Source organism: Ailuropoda melanoleuca, chromosome 14 (assembly GCF_002007445.2).
Source record: "Ailuropoda melanoleuca isolate Jingjing chromosome 14, ASM200744v2, whole genome shotgun sequence".
NCBI lineage: Eukaryota > Metazoa > Chordata > Mammalia > Carnivora > Ursidae > Ailuropoda > Ailuropoda melanoleuca.
Genome location: NC_048231.1, coordinates 43,808,580 through 43,833,831, shown reverse-complemented (window position 1 = coordinate 43,833,831; position 25,252 = coordinate 43,808,580). Strand labels below are relative to the sequence as shown.

General features: G+C 57.4%; 3 protein-coding genes across 5 annotated transcripts; 2 read left to right on the top strand and 1 right to left on the bottom strand.

Moving 5' to 3' along the window:
* Positions 1–1,513: 1,513 nt before the first annotated feature.
* Positions 1,514–20,606, bottom strand: ESS2 (ess-2 splicing factor homolog). Of its 3 annotated transcripts, none has more exons than XM_002920605.4 (12): positions 20,437–20,606; positions 19,048–19,216; positions 18,856–18,957; positions 16,504–16,673; positions 16,273–16,390; positions 15,861–15,994; positions 14,948–15,050; positions 13,865–13,974; positions 11,775–11,890; positions 4,776–11,267; positions 4,233–4,296; positions 1,514–2,699 (listed from the first exon to the last, which is right to left on the bottom strand). In XM_002920605.4, exons 1-10 carry the CDS (start codon positions 20,569–20,571, stop codon positions 10,988–10,990), a joined length of 1,437 nt encoding a protein of 478 aa, XP_002920651.1. In that variant the 5' UTR covers positions 20,572–20,606; the 3' UTR covers positions 1,514–2,699; positions 4,233–4,296; positions 4,776–10,987. The 3 variants fall into 3 exon arrangements, with proteins under 3 accessions (XP_002920651.1, XP_019656667.1, XP_034498467.1); XM_019801108.2 differs by having other exon boundaries at positions 4,776–11,229; XM_034642576.1 differs by lacking the exons at positions 1,514–2,699; positions 4,233–4,296; positions 4,776–11,267 and adding an exon at positions 11,274–11,581.
* LOC100466915 (testis-specific serine/threonine-protein kinase 1) lies at positions 2,055–3,162 on the top strand. Its single transcript, XM_034642577.1, is given in 2 exon segments — positions 2,055–2,543; positions 2,545–3,162. Coding segments are annotated over 2 exon segments (1,107 nt in total).
* TSSK2 (testis specific serine kinase 2) lies at positions 7,758–8,846 on the top strand. Its single transcript, XM_034642578.1, has one exon. It carries the CDS (start codon positions 7,758–7,760, stop codon positions 8,844–8,846), a length of 1,089 nt encoding a protein of 362 aa, XP_034498469.1.
* Positions 20,607–25,252: the final 4,646 nt, after the last annotated feature.

Genomic DNA, 25,252 nt, shown 5'->3' with positions numbered 1-25,252 from the left:
CGGAGGGGCGGGGAGCAGCCCAGGGGGGCGGAGCGTGAAGGAAGAGGGGAGGGACAGGGAGCCGAGGTGGACCAGAGTGAAGCGGGACCCTGGGGTACGAGGGATCGCCACACCCCGCATACCTGCGGGCCCAGGTCTGGTCAGCGGCCCAAGAGTACTCCCTAAAGTGGTTCTGTAAAGGCAGAACCGCTGCGGAAAAGAGATGAGGAAAACGGGAGGAACCCAGACAAGCTTTGAGGAAGTGGGAAGATGGGGGCATGGAGGATCCACCCTGTAAGAAACAGGCAGGTGTGGCTTCCCCAGCACACACTACTGAAAATGTTTCAGATGAGGAAATAGCCTACCGGAATGTCTGAGAAAGGGAAACCTAGATCTTAGACTGTGGAGCAAAGCTGGCCTCTGAAGGAAGAGCCCTGCCTGGTGGGAGGAGGAGGAAGGAATGTTGGGCACAGCTGCTGCCACAGCAGGCTACATCTGCAGTGAGGAAAGGTTGAGGAGACCATGCTCCCAGGGCTGGCCTCACACCTGTCAGGGAACAGTGTGACTGTGGAAGAGAACACAGCAGATGGAGTGTCCCACTAGGAGAGGAGCAAGCTGTCCAATGGAAGGACCACCAGCCATGCACACGAGGCCTGGCACGGTGTCAGGGCTGGGGAAGAGGGTGAAGATGGGAGCAGAGAAAACGGGACCCATTTTAGCTTGGCCCACCTCCAGCCCCACTGGCTTACTCCCCAGGAGCCGTCCTCCCAAGTCCCTTCAAGGCATAATCCTGAATGTCCCAGGATTCCAGCCTATGACATTCGGGGTCCCTGAGAGAGGTACCCACTCCCTCCAAGTGGAGATGGCTGAGATAAAACCCAAGGCTAGGCCAGACCTGCCTGCCTCTGCTCCCTCAGGTGCTAGACAAAGGGCCTGTCACAACCGAGGGGCCCCACAGCTAGCAGAAACAGTGGTCCCTGTCCAACACTGCCCTGGCTGCTTGCATTGTCCTCAGGGAGCATTCCCAGGAGCAGCTGCTGCACTCAAAGGGATCTAGGCCCAAACTTTAATATGCCCAGGGAGCCCAGACAGGGTTACAGGCTGGGCAGACCCCAGGGAGGGAACTCACAGCTAAGAGCAGATATCCCAGCCAGCTGTCCCCCTGCAGAGCCACTGTTGGGAGAAGCAGGCCAGCAAAAGTTCAGGTGGCGAGAGTAGGACAGGGAGGTGAAAAGTCCAGCCAAACCGTGCAGGGAGAAGGCAAAGCCCTGGCTTCCGAAATTACAATCACCGCTGGGCCAAGAGTCTTTGCCCCTCCTGATCCACCTCTACCTTTGGTCCTCCTGCACAGCCTGCAGCCTGCCTGTGTGGACATCACCAAGGACCTCTAGGGATGAAGGGAGGGAAAAGAGGTCAGGGATATTTTTCCCCAGCTCCCTCCCTCTGGAGTCACTGCCTCTACACTCTTCCCAGATTCCAGTGACCAACCTTCCCTTCTTCCAGGGGTCTGGAGTACCCAACACTCCACTCCCACCTTTGTAAATAAGATGACTTTATTAAACTTTCCTCAGACTGCCCTAACTTGAGTATGTCTTTTGTTTCCTGCCGGGACTCAGACTAATATGACCATCCAACCTGGATTTCCTGGGAGGCCCCATGTCGAAATAATCAACCCCACAAGGAGGCCTGGCTCCTTGTTTAGAAGCACGAGCAGACCAATGTGTTCCCCACAGCCCCCTCCTATCTCGGGTCTCAGCCAAGTGGAAGGCCACTCTCCACTGGCCTTTGGTCCACTCCAGCCCCCTGGCTGGCCTTCCAGAGTTCCAAGTCCAAGTGGCTCAGGCCAGAGCCTCATCCCCCCAGGGCACTCCTCCTTTATGACTTCACCCACTGAAGTCACCTGGGGGGACAATGCTGAACGTTCCACCCCAGAGTCTTGGCCTCTAGGAGGCAGGGATAGCAGGGCCGGCCAGCCCAGAGGACTCTCAGTCCACAGTGTAAATGAGGACGCCGCTGGCCCATGTCCTGCAGGGATGTAGACAGCAGCCTCAGAGGCATTGGGCGCTCCCAGCACCATGGACGACTCTGCCATCCTCAAGCGACGAGGCTACATCATGGGGATAAATTTGGGAGAGGGCTCGTACGCAAAAGTCAAATCCGCTTACTCTGAGCGCCTGAAGTTCAACGTGGCGGTCAAGATCATCGACCGCAAGAAAGCCCCCACGGACTTCTTGGAGAAATTCCTTCCCCGGGAAATTGAGATTTTGCCCATACTAAACCACCGCTCCATCATCAAGACCTACGAGATCTTTGAGACATCAGACGGCAAGGTCTACATCGTCATGGAGCTCGGGGTCCAGGGTGACCTCCTCGAGTTCATCAAAACCCGGGGAGCCCTGCAAGAGGATGATGCTCGCAAGAAGTTCCACCAGCTCTCCTTGGCCATCAAGTACTGCCATGACCTGGACATCGTCCACCGAGATCTCAAGTGCGAGAACCTCCTCCTCGACAAGGACTTCAACATCAAGCTGTCCGACTTCGGCTTCTCCAAGCGCTGCCTGCGGGGACGGCGGCAGCCGCATCATCCTCAGCAAGACCTTCTGCGGGTCGGCAGCGTACGCGGCCCCCGAGGTGCTGCAGGGCATCCCCTACCAGCCCAAGGTGTACGACATCTGGAGCCTGGGCGTGATCCTCTTCATCATGGTCTGTGGCTCCATGCCCTACGACGACACCAACATCAAGAAGATGCTGAGGCTCCAGAAGGAGCATCGCGTCAACTTCCCCCGCTCCAAGCGCCTGACAGGCGAGTGCAAGGACCTCATCTACCGCATCCTGCAGCCGGACATCAACCGGCGGCTGCACATCGACGAGATCCTCAGCCACTCGTGGCTGCAGCCCAAGGCACCGGGCCTGTTCTCTGCGGCCATCAACGAGGAGGGCGAGAGCTCCCGGGGCCCTGAGCCCTCGCGGACCCCTGAGACCCCTGACAAAAAGTCTGCCACCAAGCTGGAGCCCCAGGAGGAGGCGTGGCCCGAGACACAGTCTGAGCCAAAACCCGATGAGGAGGAGACGTTGCAAGTGCCGGTGTCAAGGCAATCAGACACTACGGGCCTCAATGGAGAGCTGGCTGGCAGGGAGACAGAGGAAGAGGCCCTCCCACAGCCCTCAGAGATACACACCTAGCGAGCCTCTCTTGGCCCAGGGGGCCAGCAGGGGATGAAGCAGAGCTCATGGCTTTGAGCCTGAGCTCCAAAGAAACCAAGGGACAAGCCAAAGTAGGAAGACTGTCCTGGATGAGCCACTATTTTCCTCAGTTTCTTCTCCCTCCCTTTGAACTTGGTAACCCACATGGCTAAAGAAACAATAAATCACTATAATAGTGCAAACCCCAGGGTGAATGTCTTTGCCCCAGCTGACTGTGGTCATCCAAGGAGAGGATCCTGCACTACCCACCCCCTCCGGCTCCCAACTCTCAGATCGCACCACATTTCACCTCCAGTTTGGGAAAATACATCCCCGTGTGCCCAGCCCTGACTGTAACCTCAGGCCCTGGACCAGGGTAGAGAGATGAGCGAGGAAGTCACTGTTTCAAGAGGGAGGCCATGAGTGCAGTGCTGGGAAGGGGAAGGGGGCACAGAGAGGACAGGATCAGGAAGGGCAAGGGGTCAAGGGGGAAGCCTGCAGCAGAGGGACAGGAGGCGGGGGCTCCTCTGAAGTTGGGGCTGAGGATCTGGGCCCTCAACATCCCAGTGCCACTGCCTCCAATGGCTGCCAGTGGGGAAGGGGCCTGCAGGGGACAGGTGGACCAGCCTCTCAGCCCCTCTTGAGTTCCCCACCCTGGTAGTCAACTCCTTTCTTTCATTCTGTCCACCAAGGTTCCCCCATGGCCAGCTAGCACCCAGTTCTGGACATGCCCTGAGTCATCCTGCCTGTGGTCACCCCCCCTGCCCAGGAGAAGTGGTGGTGGTGGGGCGCTGGATGGCCCAGTCTCACCCAGCCCGCATGTCCCGCAGTCACTGTGTGGTCTCGACTGCATCCCATTCCGCTCTAGTCCCAGTCTGACCCCAGTGGCGGTGCTCCATGCCAGAGTGGATAAGTGGACATTGGCAAGGAGAGGACAGGTGCGCTCAAAATGCATGCCTGTACCCTGCAGCCATCGGTGTCCTTTAGAAGGAGCAGCCCTGAATTTAGCATCGCTGGCTGTCGTGCCCTGTGCGGCCCACCTGTGTCATTCTCAGGGTGGTCCCTCTCACCTCAGCCATGGGAGCCCCTTTCTCTTCCTGCTTTGCACTCAATTCTGGACAACTTCATGTGGACCTGCAGGTTTGACACATCAAGAGGACAAGCATCTTCAGACTTACCCTCCTCTGCCCATGTCGGTGTCTTGGAAAGACCCCAACTCCAGGCCTCAGGAGATGTGAGGTCCAGTGACTGCCCCAGCCCCTCTCTTTGTACCCTTCTGCACATCCACTCCACCACTCTGCTTGGCTCCTGCCCTCCCCACAGCCACCTTCACACATTCTAGGTCTTCCTGTCTCCGTGCCCCTGGGTGTCTGTCGTGAACACACAGTGCAGCTACCACCAAGGCCTCTACTCGCCCCAGGACTCCCCCAGTGGCCAGTGCCTTCCTCCTGCATACAGTCCAGAGCCCCCTGCTCTCGGAAAGGATCCCAGTGCCCGGCCTTGGCATCCCAGCCCTGGCCTCCTCCTGGCCTCCCAGCCCTCTCCCTCATCCCCATACCCCCTACACACACGTGCTATAATCACGCTTGTAGATGCATCCCTGCAGACCTTACCTGTGGCTCCAGGAGCAGCCAAGGCGCCATAGCCTCCACAAAGCCTTCCGAGCTTGGCAGCCTGCCACTATGAGCACTGCTGGGGCAGGCCTGCGAGTGCCGAGGTCCAGGCGCAGAACAGGCCCTGGGTAATACTGGAGGAGCCCCCAATTTTCCCCAGGGGCCCCAGGAATTCAGCATCATGCAGATCATCCGGTGGCGGAGTACAATTCCAGAGCCCACGGGGTTGGCTGGAGTGAGGACATCCTGAGAAGCTCATGAACATCCTCGCCTTGGTCACCTGTGCCTTGTTGTGGTCATCGGGGCCGCGGGCAATATGCGGCAAGAGGGTCTGGGAGCAACTCGCCATAGCCTAGCCGGAAGGCAAGCCTGGGCAGGAGGGGCCCCACAAAGGAGCATCTACTGTGTGCTTTACAGGTGGAGAGATAGCTCAGAGAGGGTGGGCAACTGCCTGAGATCACACAGCACAGCGTGGTGGCCCAGGTGACTGAAGTCTCACATTTTAGGCCACTCCTGTGGTCAGCCCTGGCTTGGGCCCTTCAGTGACCCTCCCCAAGGCTCTAGGATCAAGATCCTCACCATGGCCTCGTCCCCCTCCATGTAGCGAACGCCTCAGGCCTCAGCCCTCCCAAGCTCCCCAAATCCAGTCCCAGTTTTTCCCTCACAGCCCTGGGTTCCCATGTCATGGCACAGCCACCACTAGGCATTTGCGCTGTTAGTGGGACACAGAAGCTCCCTGTCCTCTGGGCTTTAGGAAAGGCATGGGTCCTATCTAGTTCATCAGTGAACCCCAGCATCTGAAACCAACCCTCCAATGCCTATAGGGTGAGTGGAGAAATGGAGGAAGCCGAAACTCAGAGGGAAGGCGCCTTCCCAGAGTCTGCAGGTCTCCCACGTGCAGGGCCACAGGCTGGGCGTACCCCCCGGAGACCACAGGTCCAATGGGACACTTCCCGGCCTGAACATACCAGGAGGGCCTGCCTCGGCATGCGTGTGTGGGGTGAAGCCACCTCGCCCCACCCCAGCAGCTCACCTCGTGCCTCCTCAACCGTGTCCCCCGACAACCAAAGAGGCCACACGGTCCCAGGCAAGGGCAGAGTATGAGGAAGCAGAAGCTACAAGAAAGGGGAAAGTGGGTGGGTCGGCAGAGACAGCCAAAAAGGCAGATGTGCAGGGGGGTGCCCCAGATAGAACATTCGGGAGTGCAGGACGGCAGAGGAGACTGTCATGCTCCTGGGTCCTGGCCTGCAAATCCTCACAGCCAGCCCCTTGTGGGATGCAAAGGAATGAAGTTCTGGTCATTTCTGCCAGACATCCCAGGAGAGAACAGGCATCAGGCCAAAGCTACTGCAACAGAAGTTCCAAAGAGCCAGCAGCAGGCCTCAGGGAGGCCGTGGCTGCTGGAGAGCAGTCACTCCCTGGCATCCGGACTCTGGCTGCCCCGCCCTGGAGATCTTCCACATGAACCCCCAGACGCAGGGAGCGCCCTGTGCCCCAGGTGTGCTCACACGTCTGCCTGGCATGTCCCGCCCCTCATCAACCTGGCGGGGCCCTACAGATCCTCTGCACACTGGCTCCTCCCTCCCCTCCCCTCCCGACCTCCCACACGCAGGCCTCCTCCTCCTCCCCCACTCCCCTGAACACTGAGCATATGGCACGTCCACGTGCGGGCACAAGGTGCCTGGGATGGGGAACAAATGAGCAGCAGGGCTTCTAAAGTAGCTAAGGAGACACACAGAAGATGCCACACTTCCTAAAGCGAAAACACAAGGGTTTTCACATTGCTTTCAGGTGCAAAACAGCTTGAGAGATGCCAACGCCAGGGGTCCACCAGACCACAACATGCCCACTCCTCACAAAGGTCCAGAGTGACATAATTCAGGACCCCCTCCTCCTCCCCGAGCCTGCTCTTACCAGGACCCTCAGCACCAAAGCTCTGACCAAGGTCCTGCCCACTCAGGGGTCAGTGCACCAGACTCTCTGTCTCTCTGCCGTCCAATCCCTTCAGGCCCACCGCGGGCCAGCCTCCTCTCATCTGGTCAAAGGCACTGGCCTCCACTCACCCCGAAGCCCATGCTCTAGGCACTCTGCCAGGGACCATCTTACAATGTGACTTGGCTCATGGCTCTTCTGGCCCCAGGCCCTGCAATGTCTGCCAGCCACTTCCCTTCTCCTCCACCCTCCCTCCAGACTGTGAGACTCAGCAATTCTCAGAACAAGCCATCGCCTCTCCCAGGCTTTTCCCTGCCTGGACGCCTCCTCTACCTGACTGAGGCCTGGCCCGTCCTCCAGGCAGGCCCCAGCCCTGGGAACACGCATCTGCGTCTGGGGCCCAGGGCGCTGCCGGCCCTCCCACCCCACACGTGCCGCAGCGGCACTCCTCTGCCCACCCTTCTACCCTGAACAAGAGCTGCTCTCGTTCACAAGGCTGGCCAGACCAGCGCCATTCCTCCCAGGCACCACCAGCTCCAAGGACACAAGTCCTAGAGAGGGTTTTCTTCACGCCCCAAAGAAGCTGCGGGAAATCAGCCCTGGTGGGGCATGGACCAATGCAGGGTCAGTCCGCACAGCCAGGAGAAGGAAATGGGCATGGGGCCGGCACTAGGGCTTGACCTGGGTGGCCCTCCCTCAGGCCTGACTCATGACAAGGAAGCCACATCGAGGAGGAGGAACAGGGAGGGTTACCGCAGTCTGGGGTGTTGGCTTCCTTCCAGGGGGCGGGGAGTAGGCACTCCTGCCAGGTCAGCCTGGATTACGGGGTTCCAGGGGCCCCGTTTCCCCCAGCTCAGTCCCTACTCCCGGCAGGCTGGCTTTATGACTTCACATGCTGAAGTCACACGGGGACAATGCTGAGCGTTCCGCCCCTCCAAGTCCAGGCCCAGCCCAGCCAGACGGCTCCCCACAGTGTAAATGAGGACAATGCCCGCTGGCCCACGTGGGGAGGGGATGTAGAGTGCAGCGGCGCCAGCCGCTCCTGGCACCATGGACGATGCCGCGGTCCTAAGGAAGAAGGGTTACATCGTGGGCATCAATCTTGGCAAGGGCTCGTACGCAAAAGTCAAATCTGCCTACTCCGAGCGCCTCAAGTTCAATGTGGCGGTCAAGATCATCGACCGCAAGAAGACGCCCACCGACTTCGTGGAGAGATTCCTTCCTCGGGAGATGGACATCCTGGCAACCGTCAACCACCGCTCCATCATCAAGACCTACGAGATCTTTGAGACCTCTGACGGGCGCATCTACATCGTCATGGAGCTCGGGGTCCAGGGCGACCTCCTCGAGTTCATCAAGTGTCGGGGAGCGCTGCATGAGGACGTGGCTCGTAAGATGTTCCGCCAGCTCTCCTCGGCCGTCAAGTACTGCCATGACCTGGACGTCGTCCACCGAGATCTCAAGTGCGAGAACCTCCTCCTCGACAAGGACTTCAACATCAAGCTGTCCGACTTCGGCTTCTCCAAGCGCTGCCTGCGGGACAGCAGCGGCCGCATCATCCTCAGCAAGACCTTCTGCGGGTCGGCGGCATACGCGGCCCCCGAGGTGCTGCAGGGCATCCCCTACCAGCCCAAGGTGTACGACATCTGGAGCCTGGGCGTGATCCTCTTCATCATGGTCTGTGGCTCCATGCCCTACGACGACTCCGACATCAAGAAGATGCTGCACATCCAGAAGGAGCACCGCGTGGACTTCCCCCGCTCCAAGAACCTGACGGGCGAGTGCAAGGACCTCATCTACCGCATGCTGCAGCCAGACGTCAACCGGCGGCTGCACATCGACGAGATCCTCAGCCACTCGTGGCTGCAGCCCCCCAAGCCCAAAGCCATGTCTTCTGCCTCCTTCAAGAGGGAGGGTGAGGGCAAGTACCGGACCGAGGGCAAACTGGACACCCGGCCAGGCTCGCGGCCTGAGCACCGGCCCGAGCACCGGCCGGACCACAAGCTGGGGACCAAAACCCAGCACCGGCTGCTGGTGGTGCCCGAGAACGAGGACAGGATGGAGGACAGGCTGGCCGAGGCCTCCAAGGCAAAAGATCATCATGTCACTGGAGCCGAGGTGGGGAAAGCGAGCACCTAGCGGTGCTGAGGGCCCGGGGGGCATGGTGCATAGCGTGCACCCACATAAACTAAACAGGCAGTAGGAGCTGAAGAAGGCACAGGTGCAAGGAACAAGTAAAATCCGTCAATTAAACCACTATTTTGATTACGTTCTATTAGCTTTCTTCCACTTAGTAGCAAAGACATTAATTACTGACCACCAAATAAACCACAAAGTGTATACAAGCATCAAGAGTGCCCCGTGAGGAGTCTTTTTCTCTAGGACTCAGCCAACCACCCTCCCTGCGGCGCAGGGGTCTCCAGCAAAAGGGTGCAGGGACTGGTGCTCAGGCACAGGCAGACTCATGGCGAGGCCCTGTGTGCAAGACGACCTCAGCCGCAGCTCACAGCCAGCCCCCCACCGTCTCCTGCTGACCCACCCCGGGCCCAGCGCCTCCAGGGTCTCTCTGGCTCAGGAGCAATCCACCCTGACCCTGACCCCAACCCTCTCCCTCACACAGCCCCTTTCTCCATGTACTCTGTTCCCTCCATTCTTGCAGTTGAGATCAGTGACCTTGGCCCCTTGAGTGCTCTTTCCTTTGCCAGAACAGCCCCAGCCCAGACCTCTCTCACCCACGCCCTCCCCAACCCTTCCTGTCCTCCCCATACACCAGCCAGTGCTCAGGGGGGCCCAGCGCTTGGCCTTAAGTGGCCTTGCCTGGACAGCATCTCCCTCTGCATCTCACATCCACTCAGATGTCTCTGCCTCCATGCTGCTCTGGTCCATGCTTCCCCCCTTACTCTATGGGAGAAGAGCACAAAGGGCCACACTTTCCTGATCCCCGGGCGGTCCTGGTCCCGGTCCCACCCGCTGAGCCCAGTCCCAGCCCCCTGGTAAGTTACAGGGCTTGGCTGGGGCTTGGCCCCCTGGAAACTCACAGTCATGCACAGACTAGTGGGTGCCTAGGCAGGTGACTGGCCCCACGCCAGCCTCCAGGGAACACGGCACTCACAGAGGGGGCGAGGATCCATGCAGGACAACCTAAGACAATGGCCAGGGCAGGGCTCGGTATGCTCGAAGCAAGAAAAACTCTGGTCTGAGCAGACTCCAGGGTGTCTCCTTGGGCAGTGCAAGCCCCTCAGAGGGCACGACCTGACCCCACTTAAGGCCTGAAGAGACCCATCTGGGAGCCAGCTTGGACATCCCACCTTCATGTGAAGTGGCTGGCCCAGGCCTCCTAGAGTCGGGCACCAAAGCCCTCAAGGTCATGGGCAAACGTGGCCTGTGGTGCACATAGCACTCTTGGGTCTGTGTGGAACCTGGCCCCATTGCTTTTTGACACTGTGGCCCAGGTTACTGTTACCCACAGCTCTTGCTGGTGACTCAGCAGCGTAGGGAAGGTGGTGCCTGGAGCACGGGGAGACGGAAGTGCAGGAAGAGAGACAGCCCTGCCCCACCTGAGCTGGAGACCAGGTGCTTGAAGAAGGTGACGTTGAGGCCACTTTGAAGGTGCGACACGTGATGTGTGGTCTGACACACCAGACCCACGCAACCCTGTCACCAGCAAACCACGCAGGCCAGGCCCGGCTGGGGAGGCTACAGACCTGAACCCAGGGCCCCAGGAGAACCTGAGGGGCACAACTTTCAAGGGCTCTCTCCTTCCCTCAAAGGGACAGAACTTGGGAAGCAGGGCCCAACGTGCTGTGAGCTCAGTGCAGAAGGCAGGTTCCAAACCCCAGGGGGGCCACAGAAGCAATGCAGGTAGTGGCAAGAAAGGCATCCTGGACTTCCAAGTTCACCTCACCCAGAAGCTTCTTCCCAGGGAAGCCTGCAGTCCTGAGACTGCGATGTGGGCACGAGGGCAGCCTAAGGCCTGTGCAGAGCGGGCCGGACAGACGGTCCTGCCAGACTGTGCTAGGTGCTCTTTAATGACGGCTAGATAGAAACAGGCAAGGCTTCGATAGAAAACAGTATCAGTGAGGCCCTGGGATACACCTCAAGGGCCGTGGGGGCAAGTTTTGTGCCAGCCTGGCCAAGGCATGGCATCTTTTCTGTGGTTCCCGGGACAGTCACCATTTATGGCCCGAGCCTGGGTCCCCAGGAGGCCGGAGTCCTCTGCGGAGTGGGCAGCTGCCCTGCAGGCTCCACAGAGCTTCCACAGGCCCGGCCCGGGCCTGGAACTAGAAGAAGTCTGAGGCTTTGCGCCGGGCAGGGAGCTGCAGCAGGTTGTCCGTGATGGAGGCTGGGTCCTGGCTGAGGGGGGTGCGTGCCGCAGAGCCAGGAGCCGGTGTGCTCGTGGGGGTCTGAGGCCCACCAGCTGGGGTCTTGAGGTGGGTCGAGCGTGCTGGAGACGGGGTGTAGCTGGCCCGCAGCGCCCGGTCTGTGTACTTGCTGGCCGTCCTGCTCACAAGGCGCTGCAGGGCTGGGGACATGGCTGGGCTCAGGCCTTTGGGGGTGAGGCTGGGGTGGAAGGGGTGGGTGAAAGAGGCACCATGAGGCCCAGCCGGGCACTGCCAGCAGTGGGGCTTCCCATGGCCCCACAAAGATAGTTGGGAGATGTGTGGTCATTACAGGTTAAGGACACCCGACGGCCCGGCACACAGCTCTGCAGCCAAACTTAAGGTCAAGGGGTGGTGTTGCCCTTGGACGTGGGGCTGGGATGAACCCCAGCTCTCTCCAAGGAGAACGATACACCTGTTTCCACACGGCTGACAGGAGCTCATAGCGGAACAAGGGGCCCCAAGGCGCCTCTTAGGGATGTGCCAAGGAGGCAGCTGAAGAAGGAAAAGACAGAGAGGGGCCCTGCATCCTGGTTCATACAGGCCACGCCCTGGACCAGAGAAGCTGCCACAGGACCTACCACAGAACCCCTGGCCTGCCCTGCACACCGTGTATCCACACTGCAGGGGGTGGGGCCAAGCAGGAACAGGGAGAGACCCCCACCCATGCGGGGCAGGCACTTCTCACCTGGCCAGGTTCTCCGTCACTCTCCTCAAGGCCTCCTGCTTCTTGGCCCGGTTCTTGGCGGCGGCCTCGTTGGCCATCTTCAGCCCCAGCCGCTCCCTGCGGCCAGGCTCCAGGATCTACAAGGCCGCACACTGAGCCAGCCAGTCCCTTGTTGCTGCAGCACCCCTCTCTCCCGTGGCGTCCCATGATCCTCAAAACCCATGGCCACCTCCCTAAAAATCCCCCGAAAGCCCCCGACCACCTCGCCTGAACTGCCCATCCACCCAGGGCCCGGGTCTCCCTCCTGTCCTCGTGGCTCCCTGCAAGCCAGCACTGCTGACCTGTGAACCTCCAGCAGTCTTTTAGGGAAGAAAGGGGGTCTTGCTTGAATCTGCTTCCCTCTGATTATGGGAGTAAATCACTTGCTGACTTCAACCTCCATTGACCTTCTGTATTTCTTTCCAGAAGTTCCCGAAATGGATCCTTGTCCTATTTTCCTATTCAAGTGCTTGTTTGTTTCCTCAGTTTTATCCCCATCAGTTCCGTTAAGCTCTGCCACACAAATGCCTTCTCAGTTACTTGCTTTCAGAGTTAATTACCACGGGATTTTTCGCTGTACTTAAATCGACCTCTTCGTATAGTATTATCTACTCCCTGCTTCCTTTGTGACCGTCTCTCTTTACCTCACTCCTTCCTACCTTAACATCAGGTTAAATATTGACTACTATTTTCTTCTCCTTGTTTACATTTATTGCTTTCTATGCTTAACTCTTCCACTGAGGGAACTCGTTCGGCCGTATCAGGCACTTTATGTCCAAATACCCTACTTCTCAGCACAATCTGAACAGTCGTCTCTCACATACCCTGAATTCAGACTTGGACTGAGGTTTGTTCAGAAGCTCTTCCTGCTGCCTGGTAGGCCCCAGGACCGGGGCGGACTTCTGACACCCCCATACCTGCAGCGTGCCTGAAAGCCTGACGGCACTCCTCTCTCCAGTTTTTCCTGGTTATCCTTGTGTCCCAAATTTAAGAACCGAGGTGCCAAAATCGTCTACACACAGTCTGTGTGGATGTGCATTCCCTCTCGGAACGCGAGCGGAGATACGCTGGGGAGGCCCCATGCTGCGGCCCACACCCTCTGATTTTCCTTATGCGAGCCTGCAGCACTAGCTGGTGGTTCCTTTACAAAAGCTAAGACATTGTTAAAAGTATTGCTCTAAATTTCTGCTGCTACACTGAGTGAGATCTCTTTTCCTGTTGCATTTACACGCTGCGAGTGTTTAGCGGGATCGGTTCAAGACAACCTCGAACCCAGCTCCCCACGCAGCAGACCTACATTAATTCTAAGTTCCATGCCTGACCCTTCGGGGTTTCAAAGCAGATGATGCAACCCCGCGCCCTTTGCTCTCTGCAACAACACTGACCTCTGCCTCCTGCGATCTCCTAGCACTCCAGGTTGGGAGTGCTGGCCCAGCACCCTGAGAATAGGACTGCATGCTCCCAGTTTCCAGCGACTTTTCTTCCTTCCTATTCCAAACTACGCCAGTCACTCAGTTTCCCCAACAAGCTGTGTACAGACCAGAATGCCTTGCCTTCTCAAAGCCTCTCTGGGGTCATCCGAGGCCACCCCATCTTCACAAACCACCTAGCAGCCAGCTTCCCTGCCACACCTGCTCCAGGCCTCACGAGCCCCACTTTGACAAGTGCTATAAGACTGTTGCCTCCTGGTTCATGCTCCCCTCTACATGCAGCCAGAGGCCTCCCTCTGCAAGCACGCAATTCTTCTGAGGACACAAACCACATCCCACGGAACTCTGGGGTTCTGGGGCCCTTCACAGCCCACCAGCCTGCAGGCTCAGAGGGCCATGCCTTTGGTGCCCTGGCCCCACACCCGAGTCCCTCCCTCCACCCAACACCTGTCCTCAGAGCCCTGGTCTTATTGAGAAGTGCAGTGGTGTGCAGGTGTGCAGCCTGGAGCACAGTCTGGCCCTTCAGATGGCTCTGCTTTGACCGGTGGCAGCTAGACCGTCCTCTGTGCACCCAGCTGCAAGTGCTCTGAAGACCAGGTGTCTACTCAGGGTCCCATCTGAGCTCCCCTCCCCGTGACCCACCTTGAAGGCTGGCCCTGGCGTCCTGTCCACATAGGGGGTTTCAGATCCTTCAACTCTCAAGGGAGTGTTTTCGACCTCCCCCCAGGTCATCAGCGGCGACTCGTTCACCCCTGCAGATGGAAAGCTCAGTCACCTCAGGCCAGGGGACACAGGTGGGGGCACTGCTAGGCCCTCCCGCCCATGACAGCCAGCTATCACCATGCGTGCCCCAGCTAACAAATGCAAAGGCTGGCAAATGGCCCACTCTCCTTCCCCGGGATTCTGGAACCCCGGCTCCTCTGCCCTCTGAGAGGACAACCCCAGGGCCACTTTAGGCCCAAGGCAGGCCCAGGCCCTGACAGCTGTGGAGCTTAGCCTGGGAAGGGGGCTCCCCCAGAGAAGCTGGGTTGGGTCAGCTAAGCTCCCATCCTAGCACATGGCCACAGGGGCCTCCTGGAGGTTGCTATGGCACCCCACCCCAAAGAAGGTGACACTTAGGGGCTTTCAGAGCACCCAAACCTGCCAGGACCTTGGGCAAGCCTGTAGTGCCTCCATATACCCTGGCCTGTGTCACAGACACCAGCAGCCCAGAACTCAGAGGCCAGTGTTTGGGGTATATGGTGGGGGGGATGTGCACAGCTGCACTGTGAGACTGTCCCCAAGACTCATAAACTTCCTGTGTGAGGACATGCAGGGCTGGGGTCTGGAGCCTCTTCTTTATGCCCCCATGCCCAGCCTCCTACTGCCTGGTCTCCCTGTGCCCTTCAGCATACTCACCACAGCCTGTCTGTCCAGCAGAGCCCAGACACCCCTGGTTCCCAGCAAAACCAGTCTGTCCTGCCAAGCTTGGGGCAAAGCAGGAAGACCGCCCAGCTCAATGGGCTGGGCCCCATGCATCTCAGGTCAGCTCTACCTGAGAATCCAGCCCACCCACAGCCCTGTTCAGCTCTGTCATTGCACAGGTGGGACACGGGGTCCCTGAGTCACATGAGGCATGTGGCAGACATGGAGAAGTGTCAACAGTCCCCAGAGTCACCTGAACAGCCCACCTCCCCACAGGCAGTCCTATCAGGGGGCTGGTGTGCCAGCAAGTTCACTTCTCACCAGGGGCAGGAGAAGGGGTCACAACAAATCCAAATCCACCCACTCGTGGGGAATCCTGGGGAATCAGCTCCTTGCCATCAGGGCCTACCTTGCCCTGTTTGTGCTGGAACAAACAAGAGAGACTAGTGTCAGGGGGGCCCAGGCCTGCTCTCTCCAGCTAGCTGATGGGCAAATGCACAGAACATGCTGGCAATGCTTCCCCTCCTCGGGGCAGACCCAAAGCTCGGGGGCTGGCACCTCCCCTTGGAGAAAGAGAGGAAGGACCCCAGCCCCTGAGAAGACTTTGAGGACCTGTCAGAGCAGGATTCAGAGCAAGGGAAGCTCCCCCTCCTTCCATGCAGGACAGGGCCGGGGTTCTCTGCCTCAGGCCACACCCCACACAAGTTGCTTTCAGTGGCTACTAATGTAGGCCCCGACAGGAACAAACGCTGACTACTGGCATGTGTGCTCTGACCTCTTTCCCACAAGGCACCTGCAGAAGCCACAAGAACAGTCTCCCCACCTCCTGCCTCTCCCACTTCAACCCCGTGACCACTGGAGTCACCACTGCTGTCTGGTCTACCAAGCCTTGCCCTATCCCAGCCTGCCCACCCCATCTACCCCTGCCCTGCCCTGCCCAGTGCATGGGTGTGGGTCTGGCCAGCCTACGCTGGCTCCCAGACTCTCTTCTCTCACGTCCTTGTCTCCCAAGAAGAAGCTGGAACAGAATTGACCCACAAAACATCTCTGGCCAAGACAGTGCCCCCGTGGAAGCCCATACAGGTCAAGAAAAGACTCAGGACCCTGCCCCACAGGAGCCCCCAAATACTCACATGATGCTAGGCTTCGCCAAGCCCAAAAATGGTACTAATTTAAGAAAGGAGACCAAGATCAGAAAGGTGGTGGCTGCCCACAGCCAGCCCCAGCCACTCACCTGGGCATTGAGGGCGGCAGCCTGCTGCAGCTGGGACCTGCTCAGAGCCTGGCTGAAGGGATCCCTGAGGAAGCGAGTATTCTTATGCACCACCTGCCTCGGCTTCTTGAACAACTGTTCTTCATCAGGAACACCTGGAGGACGGAGGAGAGATGGCAGCAGTGTCAGAGGGTGGGGAGCCCCACCACTGCCCCACACTCAAGGCTTGAAGAAGAGCCCAAGTCATTCCCCGGTGAACAGAAGCATGAAGCTGGGAAAAGCGGGGAGCAGCCTCCTTCCCTCACTGATAACACACAGACCCTTCTGCCCAGAGGCAGACCAGGACCCCTCCAAGGCCCAGTGTGCCAGGGAGCACAGACGCACGCACCCTAAAGGCCCCACGCCATGCTGCCTGCCAGCCCCGCCTGCTCACCCTCTGGGTAGTACATGAGGGAGTTTTTCGCCTTGTACTTCCAGGTCTCCACGCCAGCCTGGCTGCTCTCGATGGCCTGGTGCTCTGCCGACGGAAGTGTAAGATTATCTTTCTGCCTCTGTGTCACAGGGGGAAAGGGAGGGTCAGAGAGGCCCCCAGGCACGGTGCCCCTGGCCCCAGGACTCCCTCCACCCTGACAGAGGATGCCCGTGCCCCCGCACCCAAGGACACCTTCTCGAACTCCTCCTCGGCCTGGTAGAGCCACGTGTGGCGTGCCCGGCTCTTCTCCTTGGCCACCTCCATGATCTCCTGGAAGGAGGCATTGTCCTCACTTGTGTACCGGCTCAGGAAGACATCCAGGCTGGGCAGGAGCTCCTTCTCCGCCTCCTCTCCAGCCTCTCCTGCTCAGGGGCAGAGGTGGGGTGACACAGAACCAAAGCAGCATGAACACTCTGTAGTCACTCAGTCCAACAAACGGTGCTAACCGCGTAAGCAGGGTTGGAACCCTCACCCTGGCTGTGCGTCTGTGGGTAAGAGCCCACACAGCCAGACAACTCCCCACCTGGGGGCAGAATCACCCCCCAACTGCCCAGGGGGCACTCAGGGGCTCTCCTCATCCGTTGGATGTCACATGAAATCTATGTCTGACTCAGACGGGAAGAGGGGCACCCAGGGCTCAGAGGAAAAAAGGCAGGCGGTCATAGAAGCCTTGCCCTGCCAAAATTGGGCCGGTCCTTGTAGGACCTGTCTCCAAAGACCCAAGCTCTCCCTCTGTCCCTTCCCGGCACCTGTGCTTCCCTACCTGCTCCTCTCTTCCTGGCACCCAAGCCTCCCAACCTGCCAGCAGGCTCTGAGGGCAGGGACCCCGGAGGGTCCAGAGCTCCAGGCGGGATGGGGCCACGCAGGCACGGGGCCACAACCCCAGCCGTCGCACCCACCACCATAGAAAGGGGTACCCCCACTGAGACGGTGTCATCACACTGTGCGTAGTGGGGCATGCTTCAGCGGGGCCATCAGGAGGACAGCCTTGTCTTCCATTCCGCTGACAGTCTTGACCACCTCCTACCTGCTAGACTGCACAAAGCATAGTGGCTAAAAGTTCAAGACCCAGACTCAGAAAGATAAGGACTCAAACCGAGGTTACTGAAATGACTCCTAGATTTATGAACAAGGTGTATTAAAAAAAAGAAAAAAGAAGGGGCGCCTGGGTGGCACAGTGGTTAAGCGTCTGCCTTCGGCTCAGGGCGTGATCCCGGCATAAGTTATGGGATCGAGCCCCACATCAGGCTCCTCTGCTATGAGCCTGCTTCTTCCTCTCCCACTCCCCCTGCTTGTGTTTCCCTCTCTCGGGCTGTCTCTATCTCTGTCGAATAAATAAATAAAACCTTTAAAAAAAAAAAAAAAAAGAAAAGAATCTGAGAGATGCGCCTGGGTGGCTCAGTCAGTTAAGCATCTGACTCTTGATTTCGGCTCAGGTCGTGATCTCAAGATCGAGCCCTGTGTGGAGTCAGCTTGAGATTCTCCTGCTCCCTCTGCCCCTCCCCCCACTAGCACACGCACTTGCTCTCTCAAATAAAGTAAAATTTTTACAAATAAATAAATAAGAAGACTCTGTAAATTGCCGGTGATTCATCTGCCACATCACAGTGGAGCTGCGATCAAGCTCCAGGGGACCAAGCTCCAAGGACACAACAGAATGGATTACAGTAACGCCGCGATGAGCTGGACTTGAAGGCAGAAAATATCTCGTCCGTGTGAGCACACAGGGCATCTGCGTTAGCATGCTATAGACTAGAACCCAGTGGAGAACAGCAAGCATCTTGTCTGTCTGGGCACTGATGTTCTACTGACGAGATCAACCACCGATCATGAGAAAGTCCCATAGCACGTAGTACACTTATGTTCAACAGGACTCAAAATGCTCTTTCCTAGAAAGACTCCCTCTTTAAGCCGGATCATGTCACGACACGTCAGTACACGTGTGGAAGAAGCCAACTTGTTTGTTCTACTCCCACAACATACCACGTGCTGTCCTAGATGCAGCACACACACGGGAGCAAGACAGAGAAGCTCTCGTGGCGAGGAAAGACAATAAACAGAGAAATGTCTTTTTAAGTGCCATGTCCTACAGCAAGAAAACAAAGCCAGTCAGGAAGGAATATTTTCGGGGGGGGGGAGGGTTGTCAGGAAAGGGTTTCCTGAATTGTAATACCTGAGGGGAGAGAAGGTGTGAGCTGTGCAGCTATCCAGGGGAAGTGACTAAGAAGAAACAAGAGCAGAGACTCTGAGGCAATCTAAGATGACAGTGGGAAAGGGGCCCTCCGAGGCCCATGAAACCCACTGGGCAGGGGCTAGCACACAAGAGAGCAGGCCGGTAAGAGAGGTGGCGAGATTCCCATTTCACGGAGGAGGGCTGGCTCAGAGAACTGCCCCATGCCTGCCTCCCAGACCGGTGCTCTTTGACCCCATGGGTTGCCATTTAGGCAAACAGAGACCTTAGGGACAAGATGTGATCTGCCTCTGGGCCAGCCCCTCAGAGCGGCACAGGATGAGACTCGCAGGCAAACCCAACTGCTGACTCACCATCGCCCTCCTCCAGGCCTCCGCCCCGGCCCCGGGGCTTGTTGCCCACGGCTCCAGTGCCTGTGTGCACATCAGGGGTTTCAAATGTGGCTGGAGTCACATCTAGAAGGAGGAAGGGGGTGGGGATTAGAGCCAGCCTAAGGCATCAGTTCAGCAGGAGTTCCCCTCTCCGCCAACCACTGCCGCTCTTACAGGGCGGTGGGGGTTCCCGGGACATCTTGCCCAGGGCAGAGCCAAACTTGATGGCAATCTGACGCATCCGTTCCAGGTCTCCATTCTCCTCAGCCTCCAGGTACTCCTTCTGAGCCTGCAGCTTCTCCACATCAGGAAAGAAGTCCCTCTGGATGACTGTCTGGAGGCCCTGTCAGAAGTCAGAATAAAAAAAAAATTTTTTTTTTTAATATCTCCAGCTTTCTAGGTGGTCAAGGAGAAAGAAGGAGAGGAACAATTTTTTTTTTATTTTTTAAGATTTTTATTTATTTATTTGACAGAGAGAGAGACAGCTAGCAAGAGAGGGAACACAAGCAGGGGGAGTGGGAGAGAAAGAAGCAGGCTCCTAGCGGAGGAGCCTGATGTGGGGCTCGATCCCAGAACGCCGGGATCACGCCCTGAGCCAAAGGCAGACGCTTAACGACTGAGTCACCCAGGAACCCCAGAGGTCAGAATAAAATTTTGTCAGAGTTCACATCTGCCTCTCCTCTGCCTCTCAGTCACCAGTGTACATAGCTAAGGTCTTTGCTCATGCTCCCAACCTCTGTCCAACCCAACAATCCCCTGAACTTAGCTGCAGTTTCTAATGAGGATGTGAAACCTCTCTCTCTCCCCTCCCTAACGGATCACTTTCATCTCCTTTGCTGGCTCAATCTCCACACCATCTGGACCAAGGTGGGTTTTGCCTCTTCATTCCACCCAAGACCTCCTATTTCCAATCGGAACCCTTTACCTGGATGATTTCAGCCTGTCACCCCCACCAGCAGCACTGGCTGAGATTCCCAAATCTGTACCTCCAGCCAGACCTTGCTCCTAAGCTGCATATTTGTGCACCCAGCTATCCACTAATGCCAGCTGCCTGTCTATCCCAGAGGCCTCCCAAACTTAACCAGTCCAAAACCAAACTGATTTCCTCCAATCTCCCTGCCAGCTCCTCATCCTGCATGTCCGCTGTAGTATTAAGACCCACTTCAAGGATCTTCCGACGCCCACTAACTCAATGATGCTGACACAATCACAGACTGTTTCCAAGACCTCCAGCCTCTGCATCTGCTGTTTCAACTCTCTAGAAAGTCCTCTTTGCCACCATCCTCCCACACACCTATTCACGCTTTAATAAAATACCTTGTTTCCCTTACCCCCCTAAACAAAGCCCCCCCCCACAACACTACTGGTGCCTCCCCCACCAAGGACACCTCTCTCTGCATGATTTGTTTGGCTCTCCGACTTGTCCACACCGCAAGAGCACGGACTCGGCTTGCTCTACCTCCGCGAGGGGACGAGTCGGCCAGGACCCGAGAGAAGGGACCCGAGAAGAGCGCGAGGCGGGGAAGGGACCCAGAATCCTTTAGTGTCGCTTCGAGGTCTTACCTCGATGTACTCTTCTTCGTCCAGGACCCGTTGCTTGCTCGTCGTAGCCCGGGCCTCCCCTCCCGCGCGCTTCCTCCGGGGCCCGGACCCGGCAGGGACCAATAGCGCCCGGGTTGACGCTTCGGGCGTCTCCATCGCTATCCCAGGACCGCTCGGGCGGCGCAGGTACGTAACAGGGCCGGAAGACGGTGGGGGCGGGACTGTGCCAAATGCGCAGGCGCTTGCAACAGTCCACCAATGGGAGACCTGCGCGTTACGAGGCCAGACCGCGCTCCGTAGTGACGTCACCAGAAGCCCTGATCCTAATGGGAGTTGTAGTCTTCGTCCCGCCCCCGCCCCGCTCTGGTCCTGCGAATCTGGACTATCCGCACCAGGGGGCGCTGTGGTGGGGCAGACTAAGGGGCGTGTCGTTCACGTTAATCGCGAAAAGTTTTAGCACTGCAAAATTGAAAGGTTTTGGGATTCCAGTTTCTCGCAAATCATCATTGCGTATGCTTCTGTATTAGTAACGAAAACACATTTTGGCTATATACGCAGTTTCAATTCTTTTATTCAAACTTTATGCAAGAAAAGAACTCTAAGACAATTTAGTCTTGATTGTTTTCTAACAAAAGAAAAAAAATGAAGGTCCAATGAAGAAATGTCTGCTTAAAAATTATTCGGTCCCTTGGGGCGCCTGGGTGGCACAGCGGTTAAGCGTCTGCCTTCGGCTCAGGGCGTGATCCCGGCGTTATGGGATCGAGCCCCACATCAGGCTCCTCCGCTATGAGCCTGCTTCTTCCTCTCCCACTCCCCCTGCTTGTGTTCCCTCTCTCACTGGCTGTCTCTATCTCTGTCAAATAAATAAAATCTTTAAAAAAAAAATATTCGGTCCCTTTCGGCGACTGTGAGGCTGGAAAGATTCCGGCCGGGCCGAGGACGTCGGATCTCCCTGTCCTCCTCCCCTTCGACCTTTCCCCAAAGCCCCTCAATAAAATGGTTTGATTAAAAAAAAAAAAATCGGTCCCTGAATGCTGCAGTGGGTTTCCTAAAAGACGGCTTTCACTGAAATGCACCAGAAAATTGCCCATTTTTCAGGAATGATCATTTCTTCCCTAAAGGAGGCTGTGAATTATGTCACACAAGTAAGTTCTGCCCTAGAACGATTTAGTATAATAGGCAGTCGTTCCTTCATTCAGTGGGGAACTCCATGATGATGGTTCCTGCCCTGTGGAGCTGACAGCCGAATGGGGAAGATGGACACTAGTTACATCACCCCACAAACAAGCATAAACTGCAGTGAACAGGTGCAAAGAAAGAGTTTGTACTGGGGGTAGTCGGGGGAAGTTTCCCGGGGTCAGGAAGGGGTTGCCCATCCAGACAATGAACAGACATTGATCTGATCGGGTGGAGGGAAAGAGCAGGTGCAAAGGTCTCACAGCAGGAGGGAGAAGACCTTTGGATATACAGAGTTCAAGGAGTGGTGAGGTGGGAGATGACACCAGAGAGGCAGGGGCCGGCTGTGTGGGGCCTTATGGGTCACGGTGAGTTCTGTCCTGGGAACAACAGGAAGCCCTAGGAGTGCTGTAGGCAGGGGAGAGGCAGGTTCACACTTGCACCCTGCCTTTTACGGGGAAGGAATTACAGAGGAACCAGAGTGGCTGCAGGTGGACAAGACTGGAGGCAGCGGCAGTGGTCAAGGTGAGGGATGACTGCATTTTCATCAGGTTGCTACAGGTGATCTGGGGAGAAGATAGTATCTGGGATTGTTTTTGGAGGTAAAATTGATTTGATACAGGGGTGCCTGGGTGGCTCAGTCAATTGGGCGGCTGCCTTCAGCTTGAGTTATGATCCCGGGGTCTTGGGATCGAGCCCTGCATTGGGCTCCCTGCTCAGTGGGGAGCCTGCTTTTCCCTCTCCCCCTGCTTGTGCGCTCTCTCTGTCTCTCAGATAAATAAATAAAATCTTTATTTTTTTTTTAAGATTTTATTTATTTGACAGAGAGAGAGACAGCCAGCAAGAGAGGGAACACAAGCAGGGGGAGTGGGAGAGGAAGAAGCAGGCTTCCAGTTGAGGAGCCTGATGTGGGGCTTGATCCCAGAACGCCGGGATCACGCCCTGAGCCAAAGGCAGACGCTTAACGACTGCACCACCCAGGCACCCCAATAAATAAAATCTTTTAAAAAAATTGATTTGCTGTATGTTAACTAACTTGAATTTAATAAAACAAAAAAGCTGATTTACTGCTGGCTGGGTATGGTGGGTGGGGGAGAGAAGGGAGGATTATTGCCAGTCCTCTGGCTCATGCACCTGGTTTGCACAGGAGAAGAGTTTGCTGCTGACAAGCTGATTTTGAGGTGCTGTGGGCTTCCAGGTGGAGTAGTCAAGGGGACAGTTGGACATAAATATCTAGCTCAGGGAAGAGGTCTGGGCTGGAGATGTAAATGTGGCAGAGAGATAGGAATTGGGGCCTGAAGGTGGAAGTGATGAAGCAAGGAGAGCATGGAGAGGAGAGGAGCATGCCTGGAGCCCAGCCTGCAGCACAGCTATGTTACTGGGCAGCTTGTAGGGGTAAGCCCGCCAAGGAGCAGCTAGAGAAAGGAGAGAAAAGAGGTAGGCCCACTGGTCCCTTGAAGGTGGAGCTCTGATCATGGCCACACAATACAATGACAAAGAGCCAACTGGCGGCTAGGGTCCCAGAGCCCAGCGCGATGAGGGCATCCCGGCCTACAGGGAGGTCTGCAGGTGGACTGTGCAGGATCCGAGGATAAGGCCACAATTCAGGGCAAAGAGCTTTTTTTTTTTTTTTGAAGATTTCATTTATTCTTTGACAGAGAGAGCACGCGCAAGCAGGGGGGAGCAGCAGAGGGAGAGGGAGAAGCAGGTTCCCAGCTGAGCAAGAAACCAGATGTGGGACTCGATCCCAGGACCCTGGGATCATGACCTGAGCCAAAGGCTGACGCTTAACCAACTGACCCACCCAGGCACCTCAGGGCGAAGAGCTTTGTGTCAACCAGAGTGTGCATCCTGAGGGGTGGCGGGGGTGCTGCTGTCCTAGAGACACCCAGCAGCCCTTGGGGGGACATCATGCCCGCTCCGTGTTATCTGAACTAGCCAGCCTTGGAGAGTCCTGGGGGCAGTAGCCCTGCCTTCTGCATCTTTAATGAATGGGCCGTGTCTCCTTTCAGATACCCCCGGCCCATTTCCTCCAGGACCCATGAAGAGGCAGAACATGGTCCCCAAGCCAGATGATGGTGTTCAATGCCTTGAGCCCACTGTACAGTCCTACTGGGGGAGTCAAAGCCTGGTTTTCACACCGTCCTTCGCCCTGGGGCCAGAATGATGGAAAGGAAAACAGACATCTTCCAAGGCAGTGGCGGGGGAGAGGGGTGCATCCTCCCCCGTCAAACTTCCTCTTGCCCCAACAAGATGGCAGAGAGGGAGGCAGACACGAAGCATAGAAATCCCCACCCATGAGCAGTACCTCAAGGCCAGTGCAGACCTCGATCTAAGGTCTAGGTGCTAGGCCACGATTGGTGGGGTAATCTGCTGTGCTGGGGAAGACAGGGACTGAGGACTCACTGGGCTGTGCTCCCCAAGGCAAGATGGCCCCTCCTCCCTGGGTGGGGGAGTGGGGCCATGGCAGACTTCGAACTCTGCACTGCTTTTGTGCTGTTTGCAGTTGCTTGTTTATTTCCCAGGATCCAGACAAGGCTCACAGAATTAAGGAGCAGCGTGGGGGCTTCTGGAGATGAGCTGACACAACGTTCTTATCCTATAGCTCTGGACACCAAGGCCCAGTGCAGGGCAGGCAAGCTGACAAGGCCAGAATGCACAGAACCCTCCCACCCCCTGTGGCCGGTGGAGGGAGCTATGTGCATGCTGAGGAGAGGAGGGACACCAGCATGCCCAGGAACGGACAGGAAGGCTCTGGGCCTGCCTGGCAAGGGGTGCTTCCTCTCCTGGAGTTGCGGAATTGAGGAAGCTGACCTGCTCTGTGCCCAGCTCCCAGCCCCACCAGCCCCCGGGGAATCTTCCCGACCCTAGTCACTGGAGAGGAGAGCACATGGAGATGCTCAGTGTTCCGTCCTTTCACCGGGCAGGTGACGGGGGAGGGGGATGGGGGCGGGACCACATACACTTCAGCTGCCTGCTCCGGCCTTGAGCATCAGGTCCAGGATGCCGGAAGCCCCGCAGACGGACGGGAAGAGGCTGCTGTCCTCTCTCAGCTCTCGGGTAGATCTGTCCTTTCTCTGAGCCGGCCCCAAAAGACGCGGCCAAGCCCAGGAGTAGCTTCCAGAGCCATCAGCAGCTCTGCTTCGAGGGCTTCTTGGCTCCGGGGAGAAGCCTCGAGGTCGCTGACGTGCGCTTCTGGTGTCGCCACTTGGCCCGGCGATTCTTGAACCAGACCTGAGGAGCAGGAGGGACCGCTGGGGCCCAGCCCCAGAACCCGCGTCCCTCCCACCATCATCCCCACAGGTGGACCAGGCGGGAGCTTCCCGATGTCGGGATGTGCGCAGAGGGCTGCGGGGCCGGTACGCGGCAGCGGCACCCACCATCTCTTAACCGCTGCAAATAGGGGTTGTGGCTCGGGCCGCGGGGACGAGAACCACTCTCCCACCCGGACCAGCCGTCTCTCTGAATGCCTCCCCCGCCCCCACCTCCACCCGGCGGTGCCCGGGACGCCCCTTCTGCAGCTTTGTGCTCTTTCCAAGCTTCCCAAATTCTAGCACACGAACGCGCGCCTTATTTATCAGGGAAAATAAAAAAAGTTTAAACCCGAGGAAAACTAGACTTACCTCCCCTGCAGTTCCAGGGACAACTTTCCCGCACTTGC

What these genes read in the sequence shown, in the direction of transcription:
- ESS2 (XM_019801108.2), bottom strand. Translation starts at nt 20,571, where the DNA reads ATGGAGACGCCCGAAGCGTCAACCCGGGCGCTATTGGTCCCTGCCGGG. An exon ending in ACGAAGAAGAGTACATCGAG is followed by an intron (nt 19,217 to 20,436) that starts GTAAGACCTCGA and finishes GACTTCTGACAG; the next exon opens with GGCCTCCAGACAGTCATCCA. An exon ending in CGCCAGGGCCAGCCTTCAAG is followed by an intron (nt 11,891 to 13,864) that starts GTGGGTCACGGG and finishes GCGGCCTTGTAG; the next exon opens with ATCCTGGAGCCTGGCCGCAG.
- TSSK2 (XM_034642578.1), top strand. Translation starts at nt 7,758, where the DNA reads ATGGACGATGCCGCGGTCCTAAGGAAGAAGGGTTACATCGTGGGCATC.